General features: G+C 59.4%; 1 protein-coding gene across 1 annotated transcript in view; it reads right to left on the bottom strand.

The window, feature by feature from the left end:
* Window positions 1-235: 235 nt before the first annotated feature.
* PADI1 (peptidyl arginine deiminase 1) overlaps window positions 236-25,838 on the bottom strand; it is a 39,083-nt gene continuing 13,480 nt past the window's right edge. Inside the window, exons 2-16 of the mRNA XM_043573883.1 lie at window positions 22,155-22,335; window positions 20,984-21,056; window positions 20,299-20,360; window positions 18,856-18,973; window positions 18,585-18,710; window positions 16,727-16,899; window positions 16,474-16,577; window positions 15,351-15,474; window positions 14,857-14,964; window positions 13,160-13,311; window positions 8,040-8,184; window positions 7,151-7,244; window positions 6,055-6,134; window positions 5,174-5,299; window positions 236-2,301 (exon numbers count right to left, since the gene is read on the bottom strand). Of these exons, the coding sequence (XP_043429818.1) occupies window positions 2,068-2,301; window positions 5,174-5,299; window positions 6,055-6,134; window positions 7,151-7,244; window positions 8,040-8,184; window positions 13,160-13,311; window positions 14,857-14,964; window positions 15,351-15,474; window positions 16,474-16,577; window positions 16,727-16,899; window positions 18,585-18,710; window positions 18,856-18,973; window positions 20,299-20,360; window positions 20,984-21,056; window positions 22,155-22,335 (1,900 nt within the window). The 3' untranslated portion in view covers window positions 236-2,067. The remainder of the gene's footprint in view (window positions 2,302-5,173; window positions 5,300-6,054; window positions 6,135-7,150; window positions 7,245-8,039; window positions 8,185-13,159; window positions 13,312-14,856; window positions 14,965-15,350; window positions 15,475-16,473; window positions 16,578-16,726; window positions 16,900-18,584; window positions 18,711-18,855; window positions 18,974-20,298; window positions 20,361-20,983; window positions 21,057-22,154; window positions 22,336-25,838) is intronic.

Here is a 25,838-nt window from a genome sequence, read left to right as displayed (position 1 = left end):
TGATGCCCATCTCAGCGGGGCAGTTGGCCTCAGAGCCACGGGCCTGTGCCAGCCATCCTGCTGAATCAGCCCGCCTGGCCGGCACTGGCCCCGGGGGTTGTCCCAGCCAGCAGAAGCTAAGCCAAGGAGCTGGCGGCTGGGGGGGGGGGGGGGGTAGGTAGAGCTAGGATAGGGCTCCCCTCCCCTCCCCACTCCTCCCCACAGCCCGACAAACAGAAGCTGAGGAGGCAGCCACTTGAAGAAACGCACGTTGACATTTTTATTAATCAGGTAGGAGGCGATCCATCACCCGGAACATTCTCAGAGGGGACATCGGGCTCTCCAACAGCTCCAGAAGCAATTCCAGGGCTTCCCACGCTCAGCGCAGGTCCAGAAGGCTTGCTCCCCACCCTCCCCATCTCTCTGCAACCTCCCTCCACCCACAGCCTTTCCCTGGGGAACCTCAACCCTGGCCGCATGCCCGTGGGCCCCGAAGGGCCTCCTTGCTGTCTTGGGTCATGGTTACGAGCAGAAAGTGCAAAGGTTAGACCAGGAGTTGGCATGTGGGGTCCCACAGAGTCTTCTGGAAGGGGAGGAACCCGGGTATACCCCCCGCCCCCCGCCAGCCACCTGAAACCAGAGCAGCTCTGTCTTATCCATCTCACGCGTTGGGTGTCCACGGCAGCCTGGCCAAGTGTTCCGTGGCTAACAGAGTTTGACCGTGGTGGGCTGGCTCAGTCTCGGTCTCCCCAGGGGCCACTGAAAATCTAGGAGGCGGAGGCCAAGGGCTGATAGCCACCGCGATGGCCGCAGGGGCAATGGCGGGGAGAGGGCAGGCTGGCCACCTCGCGCCCCTGCGTGCCTGGGACAGGGGTCACCTCTCACCCGGCACTGGCCAAGCCCGGGCACGTCCCCGTGACCCCACCTGGGGCCAGGCTATTAACGTCCCCTCACCCCCATGGCAGCTCTGTGCCCTGTATGGGAGGGGACACAGGCCTGCCGTGGGGGTTTCCTCACAGGCGAAACCCAGGCTACGGGCAGGGTCTCCAGGTTGCTGAGAGCGACTTGGGCGAGCCTTCCCTCCCACGGCCTGCAGGGCGAAGGGGAATAATTAAAGACTATTAAAGGAAATTAAACCCCACCCTCCGAGATAACCTAATGGCTCCCCCCCCCACCCTCTTCTAACATCTGGGCTCCTATCCCCTGTGACATCTGGAACGGCCAGCCCCCTTCACATCCAGAGTCCAGAATCGGAAGCGGGGAGACCTAAGACACAGGGGCCAGGCCCCGCCGTTTGTCCTCATGCCTCGGCCCCCTCCACAATCCTGGCCTCCCGCCTGCCAGCCTTCCTCGCGTGTGCCCTCCTGAGGCCTCTCTCTGGCCTCTCAGCGTTTCGGGGCGGAAGCAGCCAGCAGTCGTAATTAAAGGCCTTCTAAACAGGTAACAAGCACCCTTCTGAGGACGGAGTCAGGTATTAAAGGGTTTTTGTTGCCTTTTCTTTTGAAAGCAGGCCCCCAGATGCCAGGTTTTCCCGTCCTTATTTGCCTCTATAAATATGGCTGAGGGGTGCTGGGAGGTCACATCTTGAGGGTCCCCTGCAGGAGAGGACAGCTGGTCGGGAAAAGAGGCTGCCTCGCCTCCCTGCGCCTGCTCTTACAAGAACCACAGACCGGGCCCCTGCCTCTGAGCCCAGGCCCCATGGATGCCGTTCCCGGTGCAGACCCGCGAGAGGAATATCAGAACAGAGGGAGAGCGACTCCAAGTGGGGCACAGCCGCGGCCACACGCGGCTGCCCTTGAACGTGCTGAGGCCGTCGCTCTTTTCCAGAACCTCTGGGAGTGGCGGATCGGGAAGAGGGAGGGAGGAATGAGGACGGTCCCTCTCGGGCTGTGCAGGCCACTCCAGAGGTGAGGGTGTGGGCGTCCGTCGCTGCGTCCCGGGGCCTGCGGTGGCCAGCACGTTCGCAGGCACTCGAGGAGAAGCGCCCGAGGCTCCCCCACAAGGACGGGGGCCGGGTGGAAGTTCCTCGCCCCCTTCCCTGGTGGGGCTCCCTGGCAGGTGGGCAGAGGACGGCGGGTGGAGGGGGTCTCAGGGCACCATGTTCCACCACTTAAAGGAGAAGGGCTGCCGGCGCACGTTGGTGCCGCAGTGGATCTCCCCCAGCAGCTCGTGGTAGGACAAATAGTCGTCGATGAAGGTGCAGCGGAGGCCCAGTGGCTCCAGCAGGGACCGCACCTTCTCCTCCAGGCAGCAGCGGCCGTCGACGATGGGCCCGAAGGGCTTGGGGATGCCCAGGTGCTTGCCTAAGACCACCATGTTGACCTGTAGACGAGAGAAGGCAAGAGGGAGACAAGAGGGGACCCATCCCCAGGTCCGACCCACCCTCCCCAGCATGCCCGGGCCACCAGGACCGGCGCTGCGTCAAAAACTAGGGTCCATGAAGAGAAGAAATGGATTGACGGTTGGAAGAGAGGATTCACACCAGGTAGGGCTGCCAGTAACATGCATGGCGACTCTGTACGAATGAAAGTCACCCCTTCCTCCCACGCCGTCTTCCACCCATCAGAAAGTTGTCGGGACAATTCAGGGCAAGATTTTACCTTCCTCTGCCAGAAACCTTGTACAGCAGCTATCTACAAGGTCGATGGTGTGAATGTCTTTCTAGGTTTGGTGCACTTGTACAGTGCACAGCCTGCTTCACTCTCCCCGGAAGCCCTGATCGTCGTTACGGTTTACCGAACATCTCCTGCGCGCCAGATACGTCATCACTATACCTCACAGCCTCCCTGCGAGTCGGTGGCAGGGAAAGGTTAAGTGACATAATCCAGGCCACACAATCAGAGAATGGGGAGACTGAACTTTGACGTGGGGCCAACTCACGTCCAAACCCATGCTCTTCATATGCTGCCAGAGCGTGGCACGGTGGCTGCCTGGGGAGCTGAGGAGTTGGGACAAGGGGCTGGGAGCCCTTGGGGGCACCTGTGTCCCCAGTGGCACGTCTGTTCCCCGGCTGGGGGGCCCTAACACTGGGGAAGGGACGTCTCCCCGGGGCAGGGTATGGAAGTGTCTTAGAGAAAACCTCGGCCCCAGATGGGTGGCCAGAGGAGCTGTCCTTGGTGTTCAAAGGGGATACGCTGAACCTGCTGTCTGGAGGGGAGGGCTGGGTCATCTCAGCATGGGGTGGCCTGCCCTGGGCTCTGTGCCCTCACGCTCTCCATGCTCTGGCCCCTCGCCCTCCAGACTGCCCTGCAGGGCCATCCACTGCTGGGATCAACATGACCCTGGAGGGTCCTCTGGGGTCAGTCCCATGGCCTCTGCCCTGAGCTACCCAGTTGCCCCTAAGGGGCCAGAACGTGCTGGGTAGTAGTGGGACAAAGGGCAGAGGGAGGGGAGCCAGGTCCGTTTCTTCCCACATGAGGACTCAGGAGCCTGGAGGCCACTCACTTGCTGGATGACCTCAGGGGAGTCAACCACTCTCCTCTGAGGGCCCGTTTCTTCATCTGACAAACGGGTTAACTGAGTTCCCTGTGGGCTCTTCCAGTGAGGACATACCGGGCTCCTTCAGCAGGGTCTGGGTGGGAGCTGAGAGATTCCCACAGAGGGGGGCTTCCAGCCGGTGTGGGCAAGGCCACCGCCCAGAGAGGGCTGGCCAAGGTCATGGGCTCTGGCCAGAACAAGAGCCAGGCCGCCCCCTCAGTGCCTCCCTGTCCAATGGGGCAGCCACTGGCCACACGTGGTTGTCGAAATTTGAATTAAACAGATGTATAAAGTTCATCCTTCGGCCACACTAGCCACATGTGAAGCCCCCCATCGCCACATGTGGCTTGGTGGCTCCCCTGTCCCATCGTGCAGACGGAGAACGTTTCCATCGTCCGAGAAAGTTCTCACAGGCAGCACCGCCTTGGAGGGTCGGTTCTCAACCAGGGCGATTCGGGCCCCAGGGCATTTCGGTTGTCACAGTGAGAGGAGAGCGGCTGACACTCAGCGGGTAGTGGGCCACCGCCATCCTGCGATGCACAGGACGGGGCCCCCACGACAAAGGAGTCAGGCCCAGACATCAGTAGAGCCGAGGTCCTGCCTTAGGGGCCTCTACCAAGACCCCGCAGTGAGGAGTCAGGAGTGCGGGGTCCCAGCAGGGAAACCCTGCCCTGTCACCGTGCCTCCAATCAGGACCTCGGGACCCGCTCCCAACCCTTCGCTTGGCCGGTGCTGGTGCTGGGAGGGGGCAGGGGGGACTCCAGTTACAGGCCCCAGGCTGAAGAGGGAGGGTCTCCCATCCTGGGCAACCAAGCCACGAGGGGCCAACAGCCTGACATCCCTTCCCAAAGGCGTTAATGGTCGTGCAGCCGATAGCATCACCAGGCCCCTCCCAGAGGCCACATGGGTGACATCATAGCTGTGCATCGGCTGTCAGCTGCCTGACTTAATGACAGCCAGGGAGGCAGCCACCGTGGGCCCGCCTGCCCGCCTCAGGAGCCGCACCGGGGAGCAGCCGGGGGGGTGCGGAGCAGAGCAGGAGGCTGGGCCGCCCCCCCGCAGTGAGAGCTGAAAACACTGAAACCGAAACAGGCTTCCCGTCTCGACTTGGGAGGGAAACAAAAAGCCCTCAGTGGTGGGGGCCGCCCTGGGCACTGACCCATGTTCAACGGCATCCCCGGCCTCCAGCCGCTGATGCCAGTAGCCACCTCCCTCCTTGTGGCAAGAAAAACAAAACAAGCAAGAAAACCTGCAAGGCAAAATCGCCCCAGTGGAGAACCCCCCCGGCGGAGATGTCCTGTACCTGCACAAAAAGCAAACACACACCGGGGCGCCTGGGTGGCTCAGTCAGTTAAGCGTCCAACTCTCGATTTCGACCCAGGTCGTGATCTCACGGTTCGTGAGTTTGAGCCCCGCGTCGTGCCCTGTGCCGTGTCAGCAAGAAGCCTGCTTGGAATTCTCTCTCTCTCTCTCTCTCTCTCTCTGCCCGTCCCCTGCTTGTGCTTGCTCTCCCGATCTCCCTCTCAAACTAAATAAACTTAAAAAAAAAAAAGGAAACACACACCTAGAGATCCGGCAGGCCCGCCCCGGTCTCTGTGCTTGTCTCTGCCCTCGGACAGGAAGCGCCTCTCCTCTGGAACCCCAAGTGACACCCCTGCGGACCCTGCCAGGGGGCCCCGGGGACAGCAAGTGCCCCGTCCTGCTTCTGCGCTCTCACCATGTCAGGGAAGAAGGCTTCCGCATGGGAGCCCTTCAGGAAGAAGAGCTGGGGGATGTCCACGATGTCCCGCTCGGTCAGGCCCAGCTCCCGCTTCAGCACCTCCCGGTTCCAGTCGATGCATTTCTGGGGGGGCACGAGGAGAGGCAGCGGACGCGCCCAGTGAGCCAGGGAGGCTCTCTGAACGCTCGCTGCACGCCGGCCGCGTGCCGGGCCCCGTGCAGAGCCCTCTCGCCCTCGTGCTCCTCAGGTCCTCCAACAGCTGGGTGCCACCGCCCCCCCGCAGATGGGGAAACTGAGGCTCCGGTGACCTGCCCGAGGGCACAGAGCTAGGAAGCTGCACAGCCGGGATTTGGACCCAGGCAGCTTCCGGTTCCAAAAGTGTTTGTGGCCGCCCCCCCCTCCCCACACCCCAGCCACAGCGCGGCTCACATGTCTGTCCATCTCAGCCGTCTCGGAGAAGGTGCCAGGCTCCACGCAGGAGACGTGAGGGGCCACTGCGCCGGGCCCTGCACCCCGCCCGTGGCGGGCGTCAGCCCTGCCCCTTCCGGAGACCTCCTCCCACCCGGTCTCCTCCTTGCCGGATCCCCTTGACTCCCACCCACCCCACCCCTCACCCCCACGGGGCCCCAATTTCTCATCTCACTCAGCTTCTCCGGAAATTCATCATTTCCCCCAGACCAGAGCTGGATCTCCCCTCATCAGACCGGGAGCTCCCTGGGGGCTCCTTTGTGCCTCCTCCGTCAGACTGTGCGTTCACGGCCGAGGCCTGGAGCTGAGCCCCGTACTCCCACTCCACCCCAGCGAGTCCTGGGGCTGCTTCCCCTGGGAGGATGGGGACCCCCCCCCCAAGAGCAAGCAGCATGGCCATATATCCTCACCTGTGTGTAGAGGCTGTCCCTCCTGAGGCGACTGTCGGCCAGCATCTCATTAATGCTTCTGTTCACTCGGTGTCTTAACCCTGCGAGAGAAGGAAGACAGTATGAGGGCTCAGGAAGGACCGCCCAGGGCCGCCTCAGGGCCAGGGGGCTGAAGGATAGAGAAAGCCAGAGACCCAAGACCCGGCTGGGCCCAGGGTCTGGCTGCCGGTACGGCCAGGAATTCCTGGTGATGGAGCCCAGACTCTTCGGGAAGGGACTCCCGACTCGGGGCCTAATGATCACGGTACAGCTGCCATTACTGAGCACCCGCCATGCTCTGGGCACCCTCCTAAATTATCGTTCATCTTTAAAACAACGCCAGGTGGGGTAATTATCACCCCCCCCCCCATTCAGAGAAGAGGAAACTGAGGCACTGAGAGGTTTAGAACGCGACCTTGATCTCCCAGCCATGAGTAGCGAGATCAAGATTTGAATGCAGGTCTTGAAGCTCTGCCACGTCCCTTCCAGCGCTCCAGTTCTCAGATGAGAACACTGAGGTCCGTGGTGGGGAAGGCGGAGGTGCTCAGGGGCGCCAGCCAGGTCCTGGGAAGGTCTGGCAAGCCCCAGAGGCAGGTCCGCAGAGGGGCCCCGACCACCCACCTGGCTTCTCACCCCTGCCACTCTCGAGCCCCCAGCCCTGCCGCATCCTGGTGACAGCCCTGGGCACGCCACCCCTCTCTGAGCCTCTGGGGAAAGGGGTTAGGGGGCGGGGGCGAGATCCCGCGGGGTGTGCACTGTTTCCAGTTGTCTTCCTCTCCTGGGGTGTGGCCAGGAGCCGCCCGCTCTTCCTGAGAATGTCACCTTCTGTGGGCGCCTGGGGCCATCCACCGGCCTCTTGGCCTCCCGGCCTTGGCCCAGTAAAGGGACAGCGCTCAACCTTAGCTCCCAGGTGAGGGTGTTGGGAGAATTAGTGATGGCCGGTCCTGAGCGGAGGGATCCAAGCGAGGCGAAGGGCCCGTAAACAGAGCGCAGCCACGAAAGGCATGAGAGTTGCTCAGGGCTGGCGATCAGAGGGCAGAGGCCCCACGCACGGGGTGACTGGGTCATAGGCACTCACCGTCAAACTGGGCCGCCTCCCCGTACCCCTCCTCTTTCTTCTGTTGGAACAGTTTGAGGCAAGCGATGGGGCTCGCCAGAAGCAGCCGGAAGCCCTGGCACAGAGGAAGGGAGAATGGCTCGGTGGACGGGTTCTCCCCGAGATGCAGGAGACCCCAAACTCGGGAGGAGGCCAGAGCACGCAGGCGGCTCCCCTCTCCCGCTCAGTCCCACCCGCCAGCCACAAAGCACCCCCGGGGCAGCATCCCCTAATCCCCCAAGCTGGTTCACACTCCTGGGGCCTTTGTCTGAGATAATCTCTTTGCCTGGATGCCCTTCCTCACTTGCCTTCCGGGGAACTCGGTCACTGGTCACTGGGAGGCCGCCCCTCCCGGGCTGCGTGCTCTCTGAGGGCTGGGCCCCTCTCTGTAAAGTGGTGGCAGCTGAGCGGTCCCAAGCCCTCTGTCTGGGTCTGGGTCTTACCCTACCAGTAGCTGCCCTTCCGAGCCTCAGTTTTCCCATCTATAAAATGGGGTCAGCGAGAAGCGTACCCGCCTCACGGAAGTGTCAGGAGATCAAATGAGTTAAAACACATGCACATCATAGGTGCCGAATGTTACCAATTACTATCCGTGTCATTCCTGGGTCTAGGCTGAGAGGTTTGGATCAGGGCAAACGCCCAGCAAGTGTGAGGATGGGTGTATGAGCAAGGGGGCCGACAAGTACCCTCCAGAGCTGAGCTCTGACCTCCTCCAGGAAGCCCCCTCTGATTAACACCGCCTGGCTCTCCGGGTGCCTGGACTCTGAGCTGACCACGGACACGGGCGGGGAGCTGATTTCAAGTGGCTTTGCCCTATCCCATCCCATCAGGTCGGGGAGGAGCAGAGGGGGCTCAGAGAGAAGGGACGCACCTTTTGGTCAGAGGTGGGCACAAAGCTCAGGAATTCGTCCACGTGGCCCACGGAGAGCCAATCGGAATAGAGCTCCACGGGCGCCTGCACCTGCTGGGCCTGGAGGAAGTCCCGCACCACCTTGGCCATTCGCCTCCCACCGGACCTGGCCCAGGAGGGAGACAGCAGGGTCACCAGTGCCTGCTGACTGCTGGCTCCCTGCAGGCCCCTCCTGAGCATCCCACCTCTGTGCAAGCCTCACGACAACCCTCTGAACGGGTCATCTTTGGGCCCCGGCCCCCAGGTGCTCCCAGGAACTCACTGTCCCTCCGGACCATCATTCCAGAGAGTTCATTCCCTCCTTACACTAAGGCTGGGAAGGCCCTGCCCACTCCTGCCCACTAAAATGAGTCAAACGAGAGAGCTCCGCTTGTCAAAGACCCTCACCTCCCATCCCGGGACTCAGAGACATTGACTCTTTACCCAGGATGCCCAGTCTCTGGGTCAAAACACAACCAGCACCTGGTGAACCCCTCCCTTAGCCCAGAGTTTCCCAAAGTGTGGGGCCTGGACCACTCGGGGGGCAGGCTCTGGGGGGGGGGCGGTGCTTGTTTACAAGGAGGGGTCTTGTAGCGTCTGAGGGGCTCAGTCAGTTAAGCGTCAACTCGGTTTTGGCTCAGGTCATAATCTCACCATTCCATGAGTTCGAGCCCCACATCGTCTTCCTCACGGATGGTGCAGAGCCTGCTTGGGATTCTCTCTCTGGCTCTCTCTCTCTCTCTCTCTCTCTCTAAATAAATAAACTTTACTTTTTTAATTTTTTTAATGTGTATATATTTTTGGTGGAGAGAATTGACAGAGTGTGAGCAGGCGAGGGGCAGAGAAAGGGAGACAGGATCGGAAGCGGGATCCCGGCTCTGGGCTGTCTGCACAGGGCCCGCCGTGGGGCTCGAACGCACCAACTGTGAGATCACGCCCTGAGCCGAAGTCGGACGCTTGACCGACTGAGCCACCCAGGCGCCCCTACATAAATAAACTTAAAAAAATAATAATGACTCATGCGCAAGAGAAGCCCTGTCACCATCATTTTGTGTTCAACACGGTCTGTCTCGTCCCCAGCAGTTCCCGAAATGAGCTCTGGGCATTGGCAAACCACCCTTTACTAGCAGAAGGAGGGGCTGGGGTGGCCTAGGACAGGGAGCAGGTCTCGGGAGCCGGGGTCCCAGAGCTGTGGGAGGAGTCGTTACCCAAAGCTGCCTGCGCCTGTGTGGAGCTCGACCCCGCCTCAGGCAAGGCCATGTCCCCATTTCGCAGATGAGGCAGCGGAGGCCCCGGAAGTTCAAGGGGGTGACTTTTCCCAAGTCAGAACAATGCGTTATATACTCTGGGCGCTTGCCACCTGCCCCTGGCACAGGTAGCCATGAGGAAACACGCATACGTATGTATAGAGATTTCTTCTTTCAGTATGTTTTACCAAGAAAGGCATCACATTCCTTGACCTTGCCTGCTTGTCATGGACAAGCTCCCCAGGCTGCATCGAATCTGGTGCCTTCTACCGTAAACAGAACACCGTCCAGCCCCTCCCTCCTCCCCTTCTGCCACCGTCTGGCCCAGACACCCCCTCCTCTAAATAATCTTAGCGGCTTGCCCCTTTCTCTGGTCTCTCTGCCTTCACCCTTTTGCTCCCCCGCAGTCTAAACGGATGGAGCGTTTTGAAATATGTCAGATCGTCTCCCTCCTCCGGACAAAACCCTCCCACCACTCCCCTTCTCCCTCACCATAAAAGCCAAGTCCTCACGACAACCCGCACAGCCCCTACCCATCCCTACCACCTCCCTCGGTCCACCCTCCTCTTCATCTGCTTCGTGCTGGCCATGCTGGCCTCCCGCTGCCCCTTGCACATACCAGGTACGTTCCTGCCTCAGGGCCTTTGCACATGCCGTTCTCTGTACCAGGAATTGTCGCCCACTCCCCGTCTGTCATGGCTCACTTCCACCTTTCCTCAGGTTTAACTCAAATGTCACCTTCTTTCTCTACGAGCCCTCTGAAAATTACAACCGTCCCTCAACCCCCCTCCCAGATTTATTTTTCTTCTTGGCATATTTGATATCTCATTTATTGTCTGGCATCCCACCAGAATGTAAGCTCCGGGTGGGCTGGGATGTTGTCTACGTTCCCTGCTGTATTCCCGGCACCTCTTACATCATAGAGGCTCAGCGAATGATTGTGAATGATGTGCTTCTGAACAGCTTTTTTCAAAATGCTTTTTTAAAAAAAGTTGTTGTTTTTTTTTTTTTGAACAGCTGTGTAATAATCCCTGGTCTCTACCACTCAACTATGTCATAGACAAAGATTAGAAGGGAGACCTGACAAACAGTGACAAATGACAACACTGATTTGACTTGGGGGATAAGAGCGTGACAATTATTTTTCTTGTATTTCTGTTATGTTGGTAGAGGGCCGGCAATTTAAAAAGTTCTTAAACACGGTGAGATGATGGGCGCAGAGTGGCAGGCATCAGAAACACATACGGTTGGGGAAGGGACAGAGCCCCGCGTTGTGCTGCCCTCTGCTTGGAGGCTGGTGGGGGCGGGGGTGATGGGACAGACCGGCTCTTCAAGTCACATCAAAGCCACCACTAGGGGGCAGAATTGCTCAAAGATGATTCTAACCATGGGGAGAGGACTGTGGAGAACCCAAGCAGGCAGAGAACAGACCTAGGTGCTCAGCGAATGATTGTGACACTTACTGAGCACCTAGTGTGTGCCTGCCTGAGGCTCCTCCCACTAAGTATCTTGCTTAATCTCCATGATTCCTCTCGGATGTCCGTACAAATAACAGGCCCAGGTCACGATCTGGACTCTGCCCTGCTAAGCTCTCTGAACTCATCTCCCATCAAGCCCCTCCTTGCTCATGCTCACTCTGTTCCAAACCCCAGGCCTCCTTGCTGCTCCTCTAATGTCTCCGCCACACTCCTGCCTCAGGGCCTTTGCACTGGCCATTGCCAGTCCTTGGCACGCTTTCCCCCCCAAATACCCCCATCTTTGACTCCCTCATTTCCTTCAGGACTTTATTTAAATGGCAGTTTCTCACCAGGGCTTCCTTGATCTAACACACTATACTATCTACTTACTTGTTGAGTTTGCTTACTGTCCGTTTCTCCCTGTTAGAATGAATGCAGGCTATCTGTTCACTGCCAAGGTCAGAAAGAAGCCAAGACAGGAACACAGGACAGAGGGTTACATTTGTTTGGAGTCCAGGGCGGAGACCTGGATCCTGACTCTTCCACTAACTCGCTGTGCGGTCCTAGCCGGTCGCTGTCCCTCTCTGAGCCTCAGGACCCCTTCTGTTTACCAAGGACCTTGTTCCTGGTTTTCAATACAATGGTCAATGGACTGGCTCACAGCTGCACTCGAGGCCCCCACTGTCCCATCCCTAGTCCTTGCTCTGACCGTGGGAGCTTCTAGATTGTGTCTTTTATCTAGAGCTTCTAGATTGTTTCTTTTATCTAGGCCTGTGGGAAGTCTCAGTAAATATTTACTGAATTGGCAAACGAATGCGTGAATGAGTGCACTCACTTTGCTTTTCTGAGCCTCGGCTTCCTCATCTGTCAAATGGGAATAACAATCGTCCCAGCCCCATAGGACGGCTCTAAGAATTAAATCATAGTAGGTGATCGATAACTTCTGTCCGATAAGTTCCAACCTGCTTCAAAGCAGACCCACTGCTAGGGGCCCGGCTAAACAATACCTAAACTAGTGGGGGATTCTTTATCCCCACTAGTGCTGATTCTATAGCCAGCCCAGAGATTCTTAATGGACCCATTTCACAGACAAGGAAACTGAGGCATGGACTATAAACTAATGTGTTCATTTGATAAAGTATCTGCTGTACACTGATGTATATCCCTAGTATCTTCAACAGTGCCTGGCACATAGTAGGCATGAAATAAATTGCTTCGAATGAATTAACTGAGCACCTATTGTGTGCCGGATATACCCAAAACCACATGGCTAGTATATACAGCAGGGTCAGGACTCGAACCCAAGTCCAACTGTGCTCCTTCCTCCTGGGTCCATCCCCGAAGTCCAGGATTCTACCCAGAGGCCCCGGCATCCTCCCGCCTCCAGGGCTGTGGGCAGGATCAGATCGCAGAGTGGTGTCTGAGCCTGAGTCACCGCCAAGGCGAGCACTCCTCTTGCTCTAGCCGACCTTAGCCCCGGGCCCCCGGCTACGTGCCTGCGGTTGATGCCAGGAAACCTCGCCTCACCTGACCCAGAGCCCTGGGGCCACCAGGGTCAGCACTGGGGGCTGGGTGACCTTGCTATGACTGCCTGGCTGCTCTAAATAGTCAGTCAGGGCTTGGGGACTTGGGGGGAGGGGCAAGCTGGGCTCACCTGGTTTCCATGCCAACCCCACACAGTCGAGAAGGGGCTCCGGTGCCTGTAGCGGGCTTCATCTCCAGGCGGGAAACAGGGGACCCCACCAGGATCCCCGCACAGCTCACCCCATTCTGTGGTGGCCCCCAGCAAGGTGGGGACCCATTCAGCAGGATACTGTCACCTGTCTGAGCACTAAATCCTGGGCACCTTGTTTCCTGCCTGATGACAGCTGTCGGGGGGTGGGGCGGGAGGGGGCGGGCACCCACCAAGTCACCTCTGTCACCCGGGTCTCCTGACCAGCCACTCATTCACCGGTAGCCACAGGGTGACCCCGGGGCTTTTTAAGCTATTGCTAGAACAGCAGCTATTTTGACCTCCTGCTGGGAGAGGTTAACCCGTCCCTCTCCCGCCTCTGCTCCAGCTGGCACATCACCTCCCCAGAACCCCAGTGTTTCTAAAGAAGCTGAAAATCTGGGATTTTATGGAAGGCCTCCCCGCACATACGGAGTCGGCGACTAATTACGCTCACGAAATACTACGCAGGCCAAGAGACCGTGGGTCAGTCGTTTCTGAGTTTTCCCCCAAGATTCTATGACCTTTTAAATCTAACATTCCAGGACTCTGGGTCTTTGACTCCAGGACTGAGCGTGGGAGTTAAGACCAGCTCTGAGCCTGGAGACCCGTACTGGTGGTGAGGGAGCTACAGGTGGGCGCCACGGCGGTCCCCGCGCCCTCCCACCCCCCGCCAGGGCCTCTCACTTGGGGAAGCTGCTGCCGATGAGGATCCGGCCCAGCGGGTACTCCTTGCCGCCCACCGTGACGGGCGGGCTGACGTCCAGGTTGCCGAAAGAGTCAAGGCTAGAGGCACCAGCGAATAGGATCTCCCGGGTTACATATCCAAAGTCGGGACCCTAGGGGAGGACCAACAAGCCCCCCACCCCAGAGGGAGGGGTCAGTTAGGACAGGAAGCGACAGCTCTTGGCAGGGGTTGGGGCGGGGGGCCGATTAACGTCCAAGTCCACAACAGGATAACTAGAAAATCCCCAAACGCTGAGAGACCAGGCACCACGCTTCGAAAGAACGCACGGGCCAAAGAAGGAAGCCAGGTGGAAACGAGGCAAGACTTTGAAGCGAAAGATGATAAACGATACAGCACACTAGAACTTGCAGGATGCTCGTGAAGGTGCACCTGCTGGGGAGCCACCCGTAGGTCCGTACGCATAGGTACGGAAGAGGAGAGGTCGGAAAAATCTTCTCTTCCGTTTGCAGCTGGGAAAAGAACAGCAAATGAGACCCAGAGAAAGTGGAAGGGGGGACAGGGTAAAGACGAGGGCAGGGTGCCTGGGTGGCTCAGTGGGTTAAGCGTCTGACTTCAGCTCAGGTCGTGATCTCAAGGTTTGTGCGTTCGAGCCCCGCGTCGTGCTCTGTGCTGACAGCTCAGAGCCCAGAGCCTGTTTCAGGTTCTGTGTCTCCCTCTCTCTCTGCCCCTCCCTGGCTTTCTCTATCTCTCTCTCAAAACTAAATAAACATTTTTTTTTAATTGTATAAAAAAAACCGATGAGGGCAGGAATCAGTGGAGGAAGCCCTGGCCAGGTGAAGTCTGGGGTTGGGGTCAAGCCCTTGGTCGATTCAGAGTCACCCCACAGGGCTCATTGTCACCTGCGCTGGGACTGGTCTCTTGGCCCCTCTAGGCTGAGGTAAATGCCCCTGCTCTGTGTGCCCACAAGTTCCCGGGCATCTCCCTCCCAGCCCCCACCCTAACACGGGCATTGTCCTGGCGGTGGGGGTATGGGAGTTGGTAAACAGGCTGCAGGCCTCGGGCCCACCTCGAAAGGCAGTTCAGCCTGGAAGTAGGGGTATGGAGACAGCCCCTCTGGTTTGCACCTTGGTCCCATAGCTGGGTGGCGTGGGGTCCGTTACCTAACCTCTCTGAGCCTCAGGAAAGAGGGGATAAAGACAGCAGCTAGCCACAGGACTGTGGATTGGATGAGTGACCGTGTAAAGTAAGGGCCGCACGGTTGCTGGGGCTGCTCTTGTCCCCAGCCTGAGCAGAAGAGGCCGCATGGGGCCTGGCACGCAGTAGGTGTTCAGAAAAAATGTGTTACCCCAAAAGAGGCCCCACCTCGTAAAAGCAAGAGTCACGAGGGCTCACTACTGGTGCATTTCCCCCATGAGGTGGTCTCCCCAGGACTGACCCCTCTGTCGACTCCCCAGTGGGGGAGAAGGGTTCCCCAGGACGACTTTGCTGGCCTGCCCCACCCAGAAGGGGGAGGAGGATTTGCATGTTGTTTGCATGCTATTTGCATGTTCTGTCCCAATCCCCCCACTGACTCCCCGTTTCCCCACCACTTGTGTCCTTTTGGCCCCCGCTAAAGGACCAGGACCAGGGAAGACTGATTACAGGGTCCTATTACAGAGCCACCCAAGGGACCTCCCCTCTGCCCTTTGCCACATACCAGGACCCGCTTGTAGGGGAAATGCTTCAGGCCTCTGTTTCGGGGAGAGTCAAAGACCACTGGGAAGGCCTTGTGAGGGGCCTCGGTGTAGCCAAACTCCATCTCGTCCTAGGAGGGGAGAGGAAGAGATCACAGTGGTATCCCCGGCGTGGTTTTCCTGACACGGTGAGCTCCACCCCTAGACCTCGCTCAGGGCGGTGCCACAGATTTCCCCCAAGACCTGGGGGCACGGGGGCCAGGGATGGAGGTGAGGCCTCTTGGGACCCCAACTGGAAGAGGACTCTGTCTGGGACCTGAGCATTCGAGGGAACAGGAGAGACTGGAGTGACACAGGCAGTGGGGAAGCGTTTCCGGAAGCTGCCTGCGCCTCGCCCCGCCCCCCACCCCCCTGCCCTGACCGAGTCCTGGCTTCTCTAGGGAGACCAAAGCTGTGCAGGCTCCATTTCCCAAAGTCGGGGTGAAGGACAGGGGCTCAGGCCTCCCAGGCCACCCACCTGGATCCAGCGGTCATTTCGATTTTCAATCTGAGGGCAGATGATCAGCTTGCAGTTGGCTTTCAACGCTAGGTCAGACATGTCTTCCAGAAATTTCTTATTTGAGCCATGGGAGTCTACCACACTGCAAAACCCAGGGAGAGGGGAACATAATGGTGACCTCTGGCAGTGGCCTGGGTCCAGTCGGCGCTGGGCCCCATGTGGCCCCTGGGTTTCGGGGTTCGAACACAGCCCCCGCTCTAGAGAAGTCAGGTGATGTCCCCAGATCATATCCGGTGGTAGGCGCAAGGGGCGGGGCAAGCCCAGGTGGGTGGAGTGCAAAGGCGCCCAGATGGGTGGAGCCCAAAGGCACCCAGGTGGGTGGAGCCCAAAGGCGGGCCACCAAAACCAGGTGACAGCCACGGAGGAGGTGGCCCCGGGGACTGGGTTAAGGTGGCAGCCAGGGGGCAGGGAGCCCCTTCTACTCCTGCCCCTTTGGCCTACGCAAAGGAACCAGGGTGGGGTTCGTGAGCAAACGGAAAGAAAGAATTCCCCTCCAAACACCCACAGAGCAAACCTGTTTCTCTACACCATCCCGGCCTTGTGACTTATGTTCCAAGTCAGCTGCGGCCCTTCCCACTGGTCTGACCTCTGACACAGGGGCCTCGAGTGGCCTCGCCCATCAAGGCCCACCTGTCCATGAGGGGACTGATGAGGATTCTGGGCCACACAGGACTAGGATCCCAGGCTGGGCCGGGGCTCACGGCAGACACCAGCAGCTGGGTCCCGTGTTCTCCTCAGCCCCGCAGCACCCCACGCCAGAGCGAGGCGAGGACTCCCGCAACCCCCGGCTGCCCGAACAGGGCCTGGTCTCACCGCCCGGACTAAGTCTGAGCTGTTCCAGGGCTGCTACAGGAAGGACAGGGTAGAGGCAGGGGTGCTGAAGCTGGAGCCGGTGACCTCAGCTGGGGGCCTTAACCGACCGGCCCAAGCCAGCCTGCTGCTATCCCGTACCCAGCCTGTGCCCGTGGGTGCCCTCGGTGAATCCATGCAGTGAGTGAGGGCCCAGCCCTGGACGCGGCATTCTGTTCCTGTCTCTACCGGTCCAGAGATGGTGGGATTGCGCAGGAGGGTGAGGCCTCACCTGCACGCATACAGCTCCAGGGGGAGCTGGGTGTTGGGGGTCATGATCCAGGGGGCCACGCGGAAGGCCACGGTGTCTGTGAAGAGGGGCACCTCAGGCAGAGTCTGGGGGGCGAAACGAGGACTAAGTGGGCCCTGCGGGGAGCCCCATCAGGCCTCAAGACCCCCCAGCCCCCAGCCAGCCCGGCCCCGGAGACTCCAGACTGGTCCCCCGAACCCTCAGCCCCCATCCCAGCCACCGGCGCAGTTCCTACCCCCGTGTCCACCAGGCTGACACTGAGGGAGACCAGCCCCAAGAAATCAACGTCGGGGAAGGCGAGTCCCTCCACAAAGAAGCTGATCTTCCGCTCCCCCGGCTGCCGCTCCACTTCGTAGGACAGACGCTGAGGTCCCAGTACCTGCTTGTAGTCCTCAAGGGAAGTCCCACCTAGGGGGAGCCAGAGTCAGGGGCCAGTGCTGGGACAAAGGATGGGAGGAAGGACACCAGAGGCCCGGAATCCAGGGCCGCGCCGACTACGCCTTCGTGTTAGATCTACTTGGCCGCTCCTCTCTAGCTCGGCCACGCGCAAGCTGTGTGACCTTGGCTCAGTGACTCAACCTCTCTGAGCCTCCGTTCCTCGCCTATAAAACGGCTGGCAGCATCTCTTGGGATCAGCATAAGCTTTAAGTCAGATACGGGGATAAAAGCAGGCGCCACAACAGGTGCAAAATACCCAAATGCCCATCAACGGAGGAATGGGTGAACAAAATATAGTATGTCCACACAATGGTATGTTTTTCACCCATAAAAAGGAATGAGGCGCTGACACCTGCTACGATGCGGGCGAACCTTGAAAATATTATGCTGAGTGAAAAGCCAGACGCAAAAGGCCACATACTGGATGACTCCGTCGACAGGAAATGTCCAACATCGGTAGATCCGTAGGGACAGAAAGTGGCTAGATCAATGGCTGCCTAGGACTGGGGGCAGGGGAGGGGGAGTGACAGCTGAGAAGTATGAGGTTTTCCCTGGGGGGTGATGACCCTGTCTTGGAACTGGACGGGGGTGGTGTTCGCACAGCCGTGAGGACGTGTCAAGGGCCGCTGAATTATCCACTTTCAAATGGTTAATTTTGTACGATGTGAATTTCACCTTCATTTATTTATGTATTTTTACTTTTTTTTAATGTTTATTCATTTGTGTGTGTGAGAGAGAGAGAGGGAGACAGAGCACGAGCAGGGGAAGGACAGAGAGAGAGAGAGAGAGGAGGACACAGAATCCGAAGCAGGCTCCAGGCTCTGAGCCGTCAGCACTGAGCCCGACGCGGGGCTCAAACTCACAGACCTCGAGATTGTGACCTGAGCCGAAGTCGGACGCTCAACCGACTGGGCCAGCCAGGCGCCTCCCGCCCCCCCACCCAGCCCCTGCCTTCATTTATTTTTCAAAGTGCCTGGCCCATAGTACTTCTGTCCTGCGCCCCTCTGTCCCCCCCGAAGGTGTCTGGGAAATGTCACCCTGGCATGCTCTCACTCACAGCAGGAAAGGCTATCGGTTGACTGACTGAGACTTTGCTCATGTTCCCGTATCACGGTGTTTCCGAGCGGGGCATCTGCCTGAACTTCCACCAGGGGGACACGAGGAGGAACGTTCGGGCTCCCGCCAGGCTCATTCAGCCACAACAACAAGTTCTGGGTCAGTTTGAACAGAGGACGGTAAGGAGGAAGAGGGAAGGGAAGAGGAGCGACCTCTTGCCATTTATAAAAAGGAGTAAAGGCAGCTCAGGGTTAAGTTCACCCAGCCTGGACGGAGCTCACCCCGTGCTGACCGACCGGAGGAGGGGCTCTGGAGACCTGGGTTTGAAGCCTGCTCCTCCCCAGTCGGCTGGGTGACCTGGACACGGTGGATGCGCGCGCCTGAGCCTCAGTTGGCCCCCTCTGTAAAACGGGACTCGTTTCGGACCCTCCTCCTTAGGTAACATGCGGCGAACCGCTGGAAGATGCCGGAAGATGCCGGAAGATGCCGGTTATGGAAGATGCCGGAAGGGAGCGGGGAGAGGGGTCAGAGAAGAAAAGAGCTTGGGAAGCAGAGAACGAGTGGAGCAGGGGGGAAAGCAGCCCCACCAGGCCACTCACCCCTAGCGCAGAAGACCCCCACTCTTCCGGAATCAGAAAGCGGCACATCCAAGACCAGCTTGTGGGTGTCGAAGAGGCTGTCTGGGCCGTCGCAGCTCAGCACCATCGGGGACATGTCCTGCAGGTCTGGAGAGAGTGGCACCTGGAGACCACTCTCCCTGCACCCCACCCACAGGCTCCCCCCTCCACCCCGCAAGCCTCCACCACCCCACGCCACTACCCTGGACACCCCCCCCCCCCACCCACGCACACACACACCCCAGTCACACACCATCCAGTGTTGCCAGCTGGCTGTTGGTGAGGTCGGGCCCCGCGGACACGACACTGTCCCGGTCACAGTTCACCAGCAGGACAGCCCCATAGCCCTCAGGGCCCCAGCGCCAGGTTTTCTGTGGCAAAACAAGAGACTGGGGGGTCAGTGGGACCCGGATGGCCTGGGAAGGGGCTCTGGAGCTGGCTAGAGCTGGCTGCTTCTTTAAAATGGAGACTGCTGTATTCTGGGTTTGCTTAAAGATTTAAAGAGGCATCGTAGATGTGGGGACTGGAGTTTCAGGTGTCTAGACCCAGATCCACCCCACTCTTGTATAGTGAACAACCTGGGCAACCATACCCAGGGGCCTCACCCGGCCATCACACTGGAGGAGGAAGGGTGGTGTCGCCATATCCAGAAACAACCTCCACCAACCTGCTGGGCTTTGGCCCTGCCTGGGGGACAGAGGCTACCTCACCCCGACCTTGATGGGGCTGGACAATCCCAGGGAAACTTTCTCCATCTCAGCACTGTCCTGGGCCTGTCGCATAGACATCTCTGGCACCTACCCTCAGTCCTGCAGGCCCTGCAAAGAGGTCTAAGCTGAGGTGGGAAAGATAGCTGGAGCCCCGCCTCTGGTCGCAGCTCTCCCTGACACACCTCCACTTAATGCCCACCAGACCCCACAAGGCACGGCTCACTTGCCCCATTTCACAGAGAAGGAAAGAAACGCTCTGGGAAATGAGCCTTAAGTCCCATAGGTCAGATTCAAACTCCTATGGGCGACTTCAGAGGGCCATTGCTAACCCATATGGCACTCTTGTCCACCTTTCTGGGTAAATGTTGCCCTGTGCTTGGGCACTAGACATGACTTGTATCATAGCCCCACTCACCCGCTTAGCCAAGCAACCTTGTGCAGTGAACAACCTGCGCAGCCATCCATGGCTACCCTTCCCCATCTTGTCCTCAAAGCCTGTCCCTGTGGCCCAGGCTTTCTCTCTAGGGTCTTTCCCTATAAAGTATACCTTCTACCCTTCCAGGATGGCTTCTAGATACTTGCCCTGCGGTAATGTCTCGAACTCACGCCACCCTCCTCCTCACTCTCTGGGGTCTAACTGAGGCTGTCGCCCCAGCCTCCTCTGTCAGAAGCCTTCAGTCAGTCACTCAGCGACCTTTTATGAAGCACCTACCACGTTTGGGGGTCCAAATACAGCCAAGGAAATAGAAGGCGCATCAAGCAAAAGGCCCAATCCCAACTCCAAAGTGGCACAAGAGAGGCTCAGAGAGGGTCTCACGGGAGTCACGCAGCATGTCGATCGCACGGTGGAAGTGACGCCCACCCGCGCCCGTTTGGCAGGTCCCCACATGGGTTCCCTACACTCTCGGCTACCACAGACCCTAGGACCCACCACCCCCGGGTTTGCCTGTCGACCGCGCCATCTGGGGGAGCCAGGAGACTGTCACCTTGTCGTCATGGTTCCTCTTCACCTTGCCCGTGCGACCCGTGTCGACGTCCAGGGACACGTCTGAAAAGGGATGGAGTGGGGCTGCCAGGGGCTCACCCGCTCCCGTCATCAGACCCAGGACATCCCGGCCGAGGCAAGCTTTGCTCATGAGACCCAGGAAGCCCTGTTCTGGGGACCATACCCAACGCCTGGGAGGCCGGGGGGCCGGGGGGCCGCGCCCCCTGGTTCTGGATATTGGAGGGACCCAGTCTCGGGCTCTTGAAGTGCACACTCCAGGCAGCCCTGACTCTGGCAGTTGGGACGAGGCCCGGCTTCTAGGTGCTGGCCCTGCGGTCCTCGGAGCCTGCTGCCCGGGCTCTGGCCGAGGGCGGCTCGTGGCTCAGGGGATCTTGGGGTTCCGACAGCGTGACATGTGGGAGAAAGGCCTCCAGAGAAAGGAGGCCTATGGTGGGTCTAGCTGGTGACCTGTGGGCAGTGCAGTTTCTAGATTCTGGTGGCCCTAAGTCTTGCTGGGTCTCCGTCCCTGAGGTTCTAGAACGAATGGAAGGCCTCTGAAGAAGCTCCTTGCTGGTGGAGGAAGATGGCCATGGGCCTTGCACTGAGGGGTTCCCCTAAGACCCTCAGGGGGGCAACAAGGAGGGGGGAGGGGATATAGGGGAGCCGGGGGGCGGGGCAGTACTTACCGACAGCGGTAAGGTAAAGCACACTGTGGCCCAGGGCGCCAGCCTCCTGCCGCCCGAAGTAGGAGACCTTCACCTGTGGGGACACCGTCAGCCCTGAGCCAGCACGGCCACCCCTTCAGAGGTGGCAGTGGCAGAGGGAGTAGGAGGGACGGTCCTGCTGAGAGGTGGGGACCCCTGGGCACCCCAAGACGCTCCCCGCCGCAGAAGGCCCAAGATTCACAGTCTCCCGGCTTGGACTCAGGGCTGCCTTCCCCGCTAGAGAGGCTGTGCCTGGCTCCCCGGTCCAGGGCCGGGCTGAAGAAGCAAGCAGGGCCCGGCCGTGCGGGGCGCATCCCAGAGGGAGCAACGAGACCCTCGGGAATCCGTGGAGACGTCAAAGGGGACAAAGGAGGGAAGGGGCCGCCGACGCCATTGACGGAGGCAAGTTACTCGGCCTGTCTAGCCTTCTGTGTCTTCATCTGGAAAATGGGACATCCCCCCAATAAAAGCCCATGGTCACGGCTTCTCCCACGGCCCGGAACGCACGCCAAGGGCTCCAACATGGCCCCAGGAGTCCAGGCCCATCCACAGTGGGGCCACTCCGGCCCCCTCCCCCCCCTGCGGACATGCAGCTAGGAAGCAGAGGAGGTAGGATTTGAACCCTTGGCAGGCTCCAGGGCCCCTGCTCTGGAGGGGGAGAACAGCCGCACAGCCTCTGCCTCTTGCCTGTCGGGGGAGAAAGGGCCAAGTCAGTGACCCAGTGGATCGCCGTGCGTGCCGTGGGTGCCCGGGGGTGAGTGACGAGGGCGTGACCCGTGAAAGAGAGAAGCCTTCCAAGGCACCTGCGTCTGCGTGCACGCGCGCATGCGTGGGCCCGCGGTGTTGCTGCGGGGTCCCGCCCGCTACGGGGGCCTGTTTCCGGGTCTGTGTGTAGGCCGGGCACGGGGCTTAGTGGGGAGGTGCCTGTGAACTTGAGGGGACGCGTAGGCGGGCTGTTTTTATGGGCGTATCCATCCGCGCGTGTACGTGTGACGTTGCGTGTGCGGGGTGTCTGTGGAGCTGGATCGGGACGCGTTACGTGGACGGAGGTGTCAGAGGGTGATACGTGGGTGGCGTTGAGCTTGCGTGGGGGTTGGGAGATGCAGCCTCTGACTGTGGAGACGAGGGCGGGAAGGGGGGGCGGGTCGCTTACCTTGAGATCATGTAAGTCCTTACTGGCCGCGTCCACGGATACGGTCACATCCACGTTGGCGTCCAGGGGCCAGCGGGTCTTGCCTGTGGGCACTGTCACCCGTGCTGGGTCATAGATCACGAACACCTCCACTCCGGGGCTCCCGGAGACCCCGAAGGTCTCGGCACCCTTGGGCACATCACTGATAGAAAGGAGAGAGGGCGGTTTCCGGGGGACTCAGGACGGAGGCCGCAGCAGGGTAGTGGGGGCTGGGGCAGCCAAGCGACACAAGCCTCAGCACCCCCTAACCTGCCACTGGCCAGGAGACCTGCCCAGCTCCCCACTGATTCCCCAGGACCCCGCCCTGGGCACCTTGCCCTCTGGCCTCAGTCTCCCCGTCTGTAACCTGAGGGGTTGGAGCAGAGCATTGGCTCTAGTGACAGGGCCCCTTCAGCGGAGCCCAGGTGGAATCCAAGAGGCCGCGGGGCATGGAGCTGAGCCACGGTTTTAACCCCCGCACGCTGACAGTGGTCCCCGAGGCTCCAGAGAGCGGAGACCGCCAACCTCTGGAGACCCCACCCCCCACCCCAAGGCTTCCCGTTCTGATACTTGCAAATTCTCCAACCCAACAGGGAACCCACTTGGCCATCCACCTCTCACCACCTGACGGCCGGGCAGCCTCCTCACTGGTCTCCCTGGCCCCACCCGTGCCCCCTCTGTTCCACACACAGCACACTTGAGCAGATTGTGCTGTTCCTTCGCTCAAAAGCCGTGGCTCCTGTCCCACAGTAGCTTACCAGGCCCCCTGTGATGTGCCCCCTGCCACCTCCCTGACCTTCTCCTCCCCCACTCTGCTCCCCCTCATCCTCTCTGCTCCAGCCTCATTGACCTCCCTGCTGGTCCATGCAGCTGCCAGTCTGTCATGCCTCAGGGCCTTTGCACTGACTCTTTCCTCTGCATAGGATGCTCTTCCCCCAGATATCCACAGGGCTCATTCCCTTACCCTCTTCAGGGTTCTGCTTAAAGGTCGCCTTCTCACTGAGCCCCCCATCACTCCATTTAATGTTGCACCTTGCCCCCACCTTCTCCCCCTCCACCCTATCCCTCTCACTCCGCTCTGATAGCTAGGCCCCAGGGTTCCATGAGGCTCTTGGCATGCGGAGCCCATACCCTAGAGGGGAAGTTGAACAACAGAACTATGCGTCAGTGTTTCTCCGTCCCCCTACATGTCAGGGCTCTTCCCTGCCGTTCCCCAGGACAGAGCCATCAGCCTCAAGGCTCAAGGTCAAGCCCACTTGCAGACGTCTGCCTGTCTGCCAAGATGCTGGGCCAGAGGGGTCCTGCCTCTATCCTTTCCTGGGCTGCTGAGAACCCAGCCAGATATTAAACCCTCTGGAGAAACCAGACACCCCTCCGAAACCGCCACCACGGTCACCTGCGCCCATCAAACTGCCTCCATCGACAATGTTGATGGGGGTTGTAGTTATAAGAACCCCAAGTCCCACTCAGTGCCTGGCCCCCTGATGCTCAGCACGGCCCTGCAAGGCAGTTATCACTCTCCTCATTTCTCAGAGGCAGCCGGGACAGAGAAGAGACTGGAGCCCTGCAGGCCGCTGGCCAGACCCGCCCCCGCCACCCCCACTCGTCCCCATGAGCCATGGTACCTTCGGGAACCCCCATCTCGCACGCCCTTCGTCCTCGTTTAAACAGCACGGGAACCCAAGTACCCCCTGATCTTCACCCCCTCTGATCTGACCCCGCCTCCCATCCGCCCCCACTCCCGGACCATCCCACGTGTCACCAAGTGTGGGGGGGGGGGGGAGGTGGGGGGGCTCATCTCATCTCAGAGTGTTTCCTTGACCTTCCTGCAGCCTCAGAAACCTGCTCCCCACAGTGGGCAGCGTCCCCTTGCAGCCCTGTCAACGGTGGCCAGTTCCCCCTCACTCCCCCCCGACCGGGCCCAGAGGTGGGTGGGGGTCCTGCGTGCTCTTTCTTCCCTGTCACTTCCAGATCGTTGTCACTCTGCCCTCATTCCTGGAGGGGGCCGACGTCTGCCACTACCTACAATTTCAGAAGCCAGGTGGGTGATGGGCCGGCACCAGGCATCCCAGTGCCTGACCTCCTTCCCCAGCGACCCTGTCCTCCACCCTCTCCCAGGGCAGACCCTAGACTTTGTCATCACTGAGAACTGCGCCCACCACAGACTCCCCTACCAGCAGCCCGGGGATTCCTCCTGCCCACCTGCCAGCTCCCTCCCCTAACACACCAACCCCATGAAGCCCCCAGCTCCGCAGCCACTGAAGGGGGAGCCCTCACCATCCCCCCTGGGCAGCCCAGGGCTGCCTGTTCTCCCTCCCGTTCGCAGGCTCAGAGTCCCTAGCCTGTGTCACAGTCACTCCCCGGCACCGCTTGACTCTCTGTGCGCCTTGCTCTCCATCCGACTGCCTAAGCACCGCCCCCGCCCCCGTCAAACTGCCTCCCTCCCCACTATGCACCTGCACCCACACAGTTGACCGCAGCCCACCCAGATTCGCCATCACTGTCCTCAAGGGACCCTTGTCACTGCCCAGCAGCCTTACAACATTTCTGGGGGCTGGACAGCCTGGGAGGGAGGGGCTAGGGTGTCAGGCCGATTTTGGGGTTCCATCTCCAGAGTTCCGGCTCTGAGCCCTGGGGCCAAGCTTTGGGGCCTGGGCTCTGCGTTCTGACGTCCGAGTGGAACCTGTGTGTGGCCCTAGAATGACCTGGTGCTCAAGATGGGGACAGGACTGGGCCGCCCCGAATTTCTCCCCCCGCTTCTTGCCTACGACCCATCTGCCTGAGGTGGAGGGGCCTTCGTCTCTTCAGCTCCCTTCCTTTACAGGAAAACGCCTCAGAAGTTGAGTGTGCTTGCTGTCCGACTCTGTCTCCCTGTGGTCCCTGTGACCTGCCACTAATCAGGGACATAAATGTGGATTGATGTTTTCATTTGTGTCCAAGAAGAAAATGGAAGGAGGGGCGCCTGGGTGGCTCAGTCGGTTTAGCGTCCGACTTCGGCTCGGGTCACGATCTCACGGTTCACGGGATCGAGCCCCGCATCGGGCTCTGTGCTGACGGCTCAGAGCCCGGAGCCTGCTTCGGATTCTGCATCTCCCTCTCTCTCTGCCCCTCCCCCGCTCATGCTCTGTCTCTCTCTGTCTCAAAAACAAATAAACATTAAAAGAAGAAGAAGAAGAAAATGGAAGGGAAGCAGTGAAGACTGTCACTCCGTCGGTGCCTCGGGCAACCTCTTTGCTGAGTCAGCTAATGCTGGACTAACAGCTTCCCTCCCCCCCTTTTGTGCTAATCTCAACCTAACACACCTTTAAAGTTAATCTGCATTAATCTTTCCTTCATCAATAAAGCAATAAATGTGAGTCCTGGTTTGTAGCCTTTGCCAATTTCTGTGGTACAGAGGCTTCCATCGAGAGCCACATTCAAGTTGCCAATGTAACAACAATGAATTCAGAGTTGCAAAGAAACACACAATCACACCTGATGTGTAACTAGTTCTACTGGACGGACGGACAGACGGAGGTGAATGATGTCGGAGCACAGATCGCAGTAGAGTCCAGTAACATCGTAAGGAAGCGGTGCGTTTTGAGTTGTTACCGTTGTTTTAAATATAGTTTACTTGATTGCAAACATGTAGAGTTTCATTTTAAATACTGTCATGGCTGTGTTTAG

This window comes from Prionailurus bengalensis, chromosome C1 (genome assembly GCF_016509475.1).
Source record: "Prionailurus bengalensis isolate Pbe53 chromosome C1, Fcat_Pben_1.1_paternal_pri, whole genome shotgun sequence".
Lineage (NCBI taxonomy): Eukaryota > Metazoa > Chordata > Mammalia > Carnivora > Felidae > Prionailurus > Prionailurus bengalensis.
This window is presented reverse-complemented; position numbering and strand designations above follow the sequence as displayed.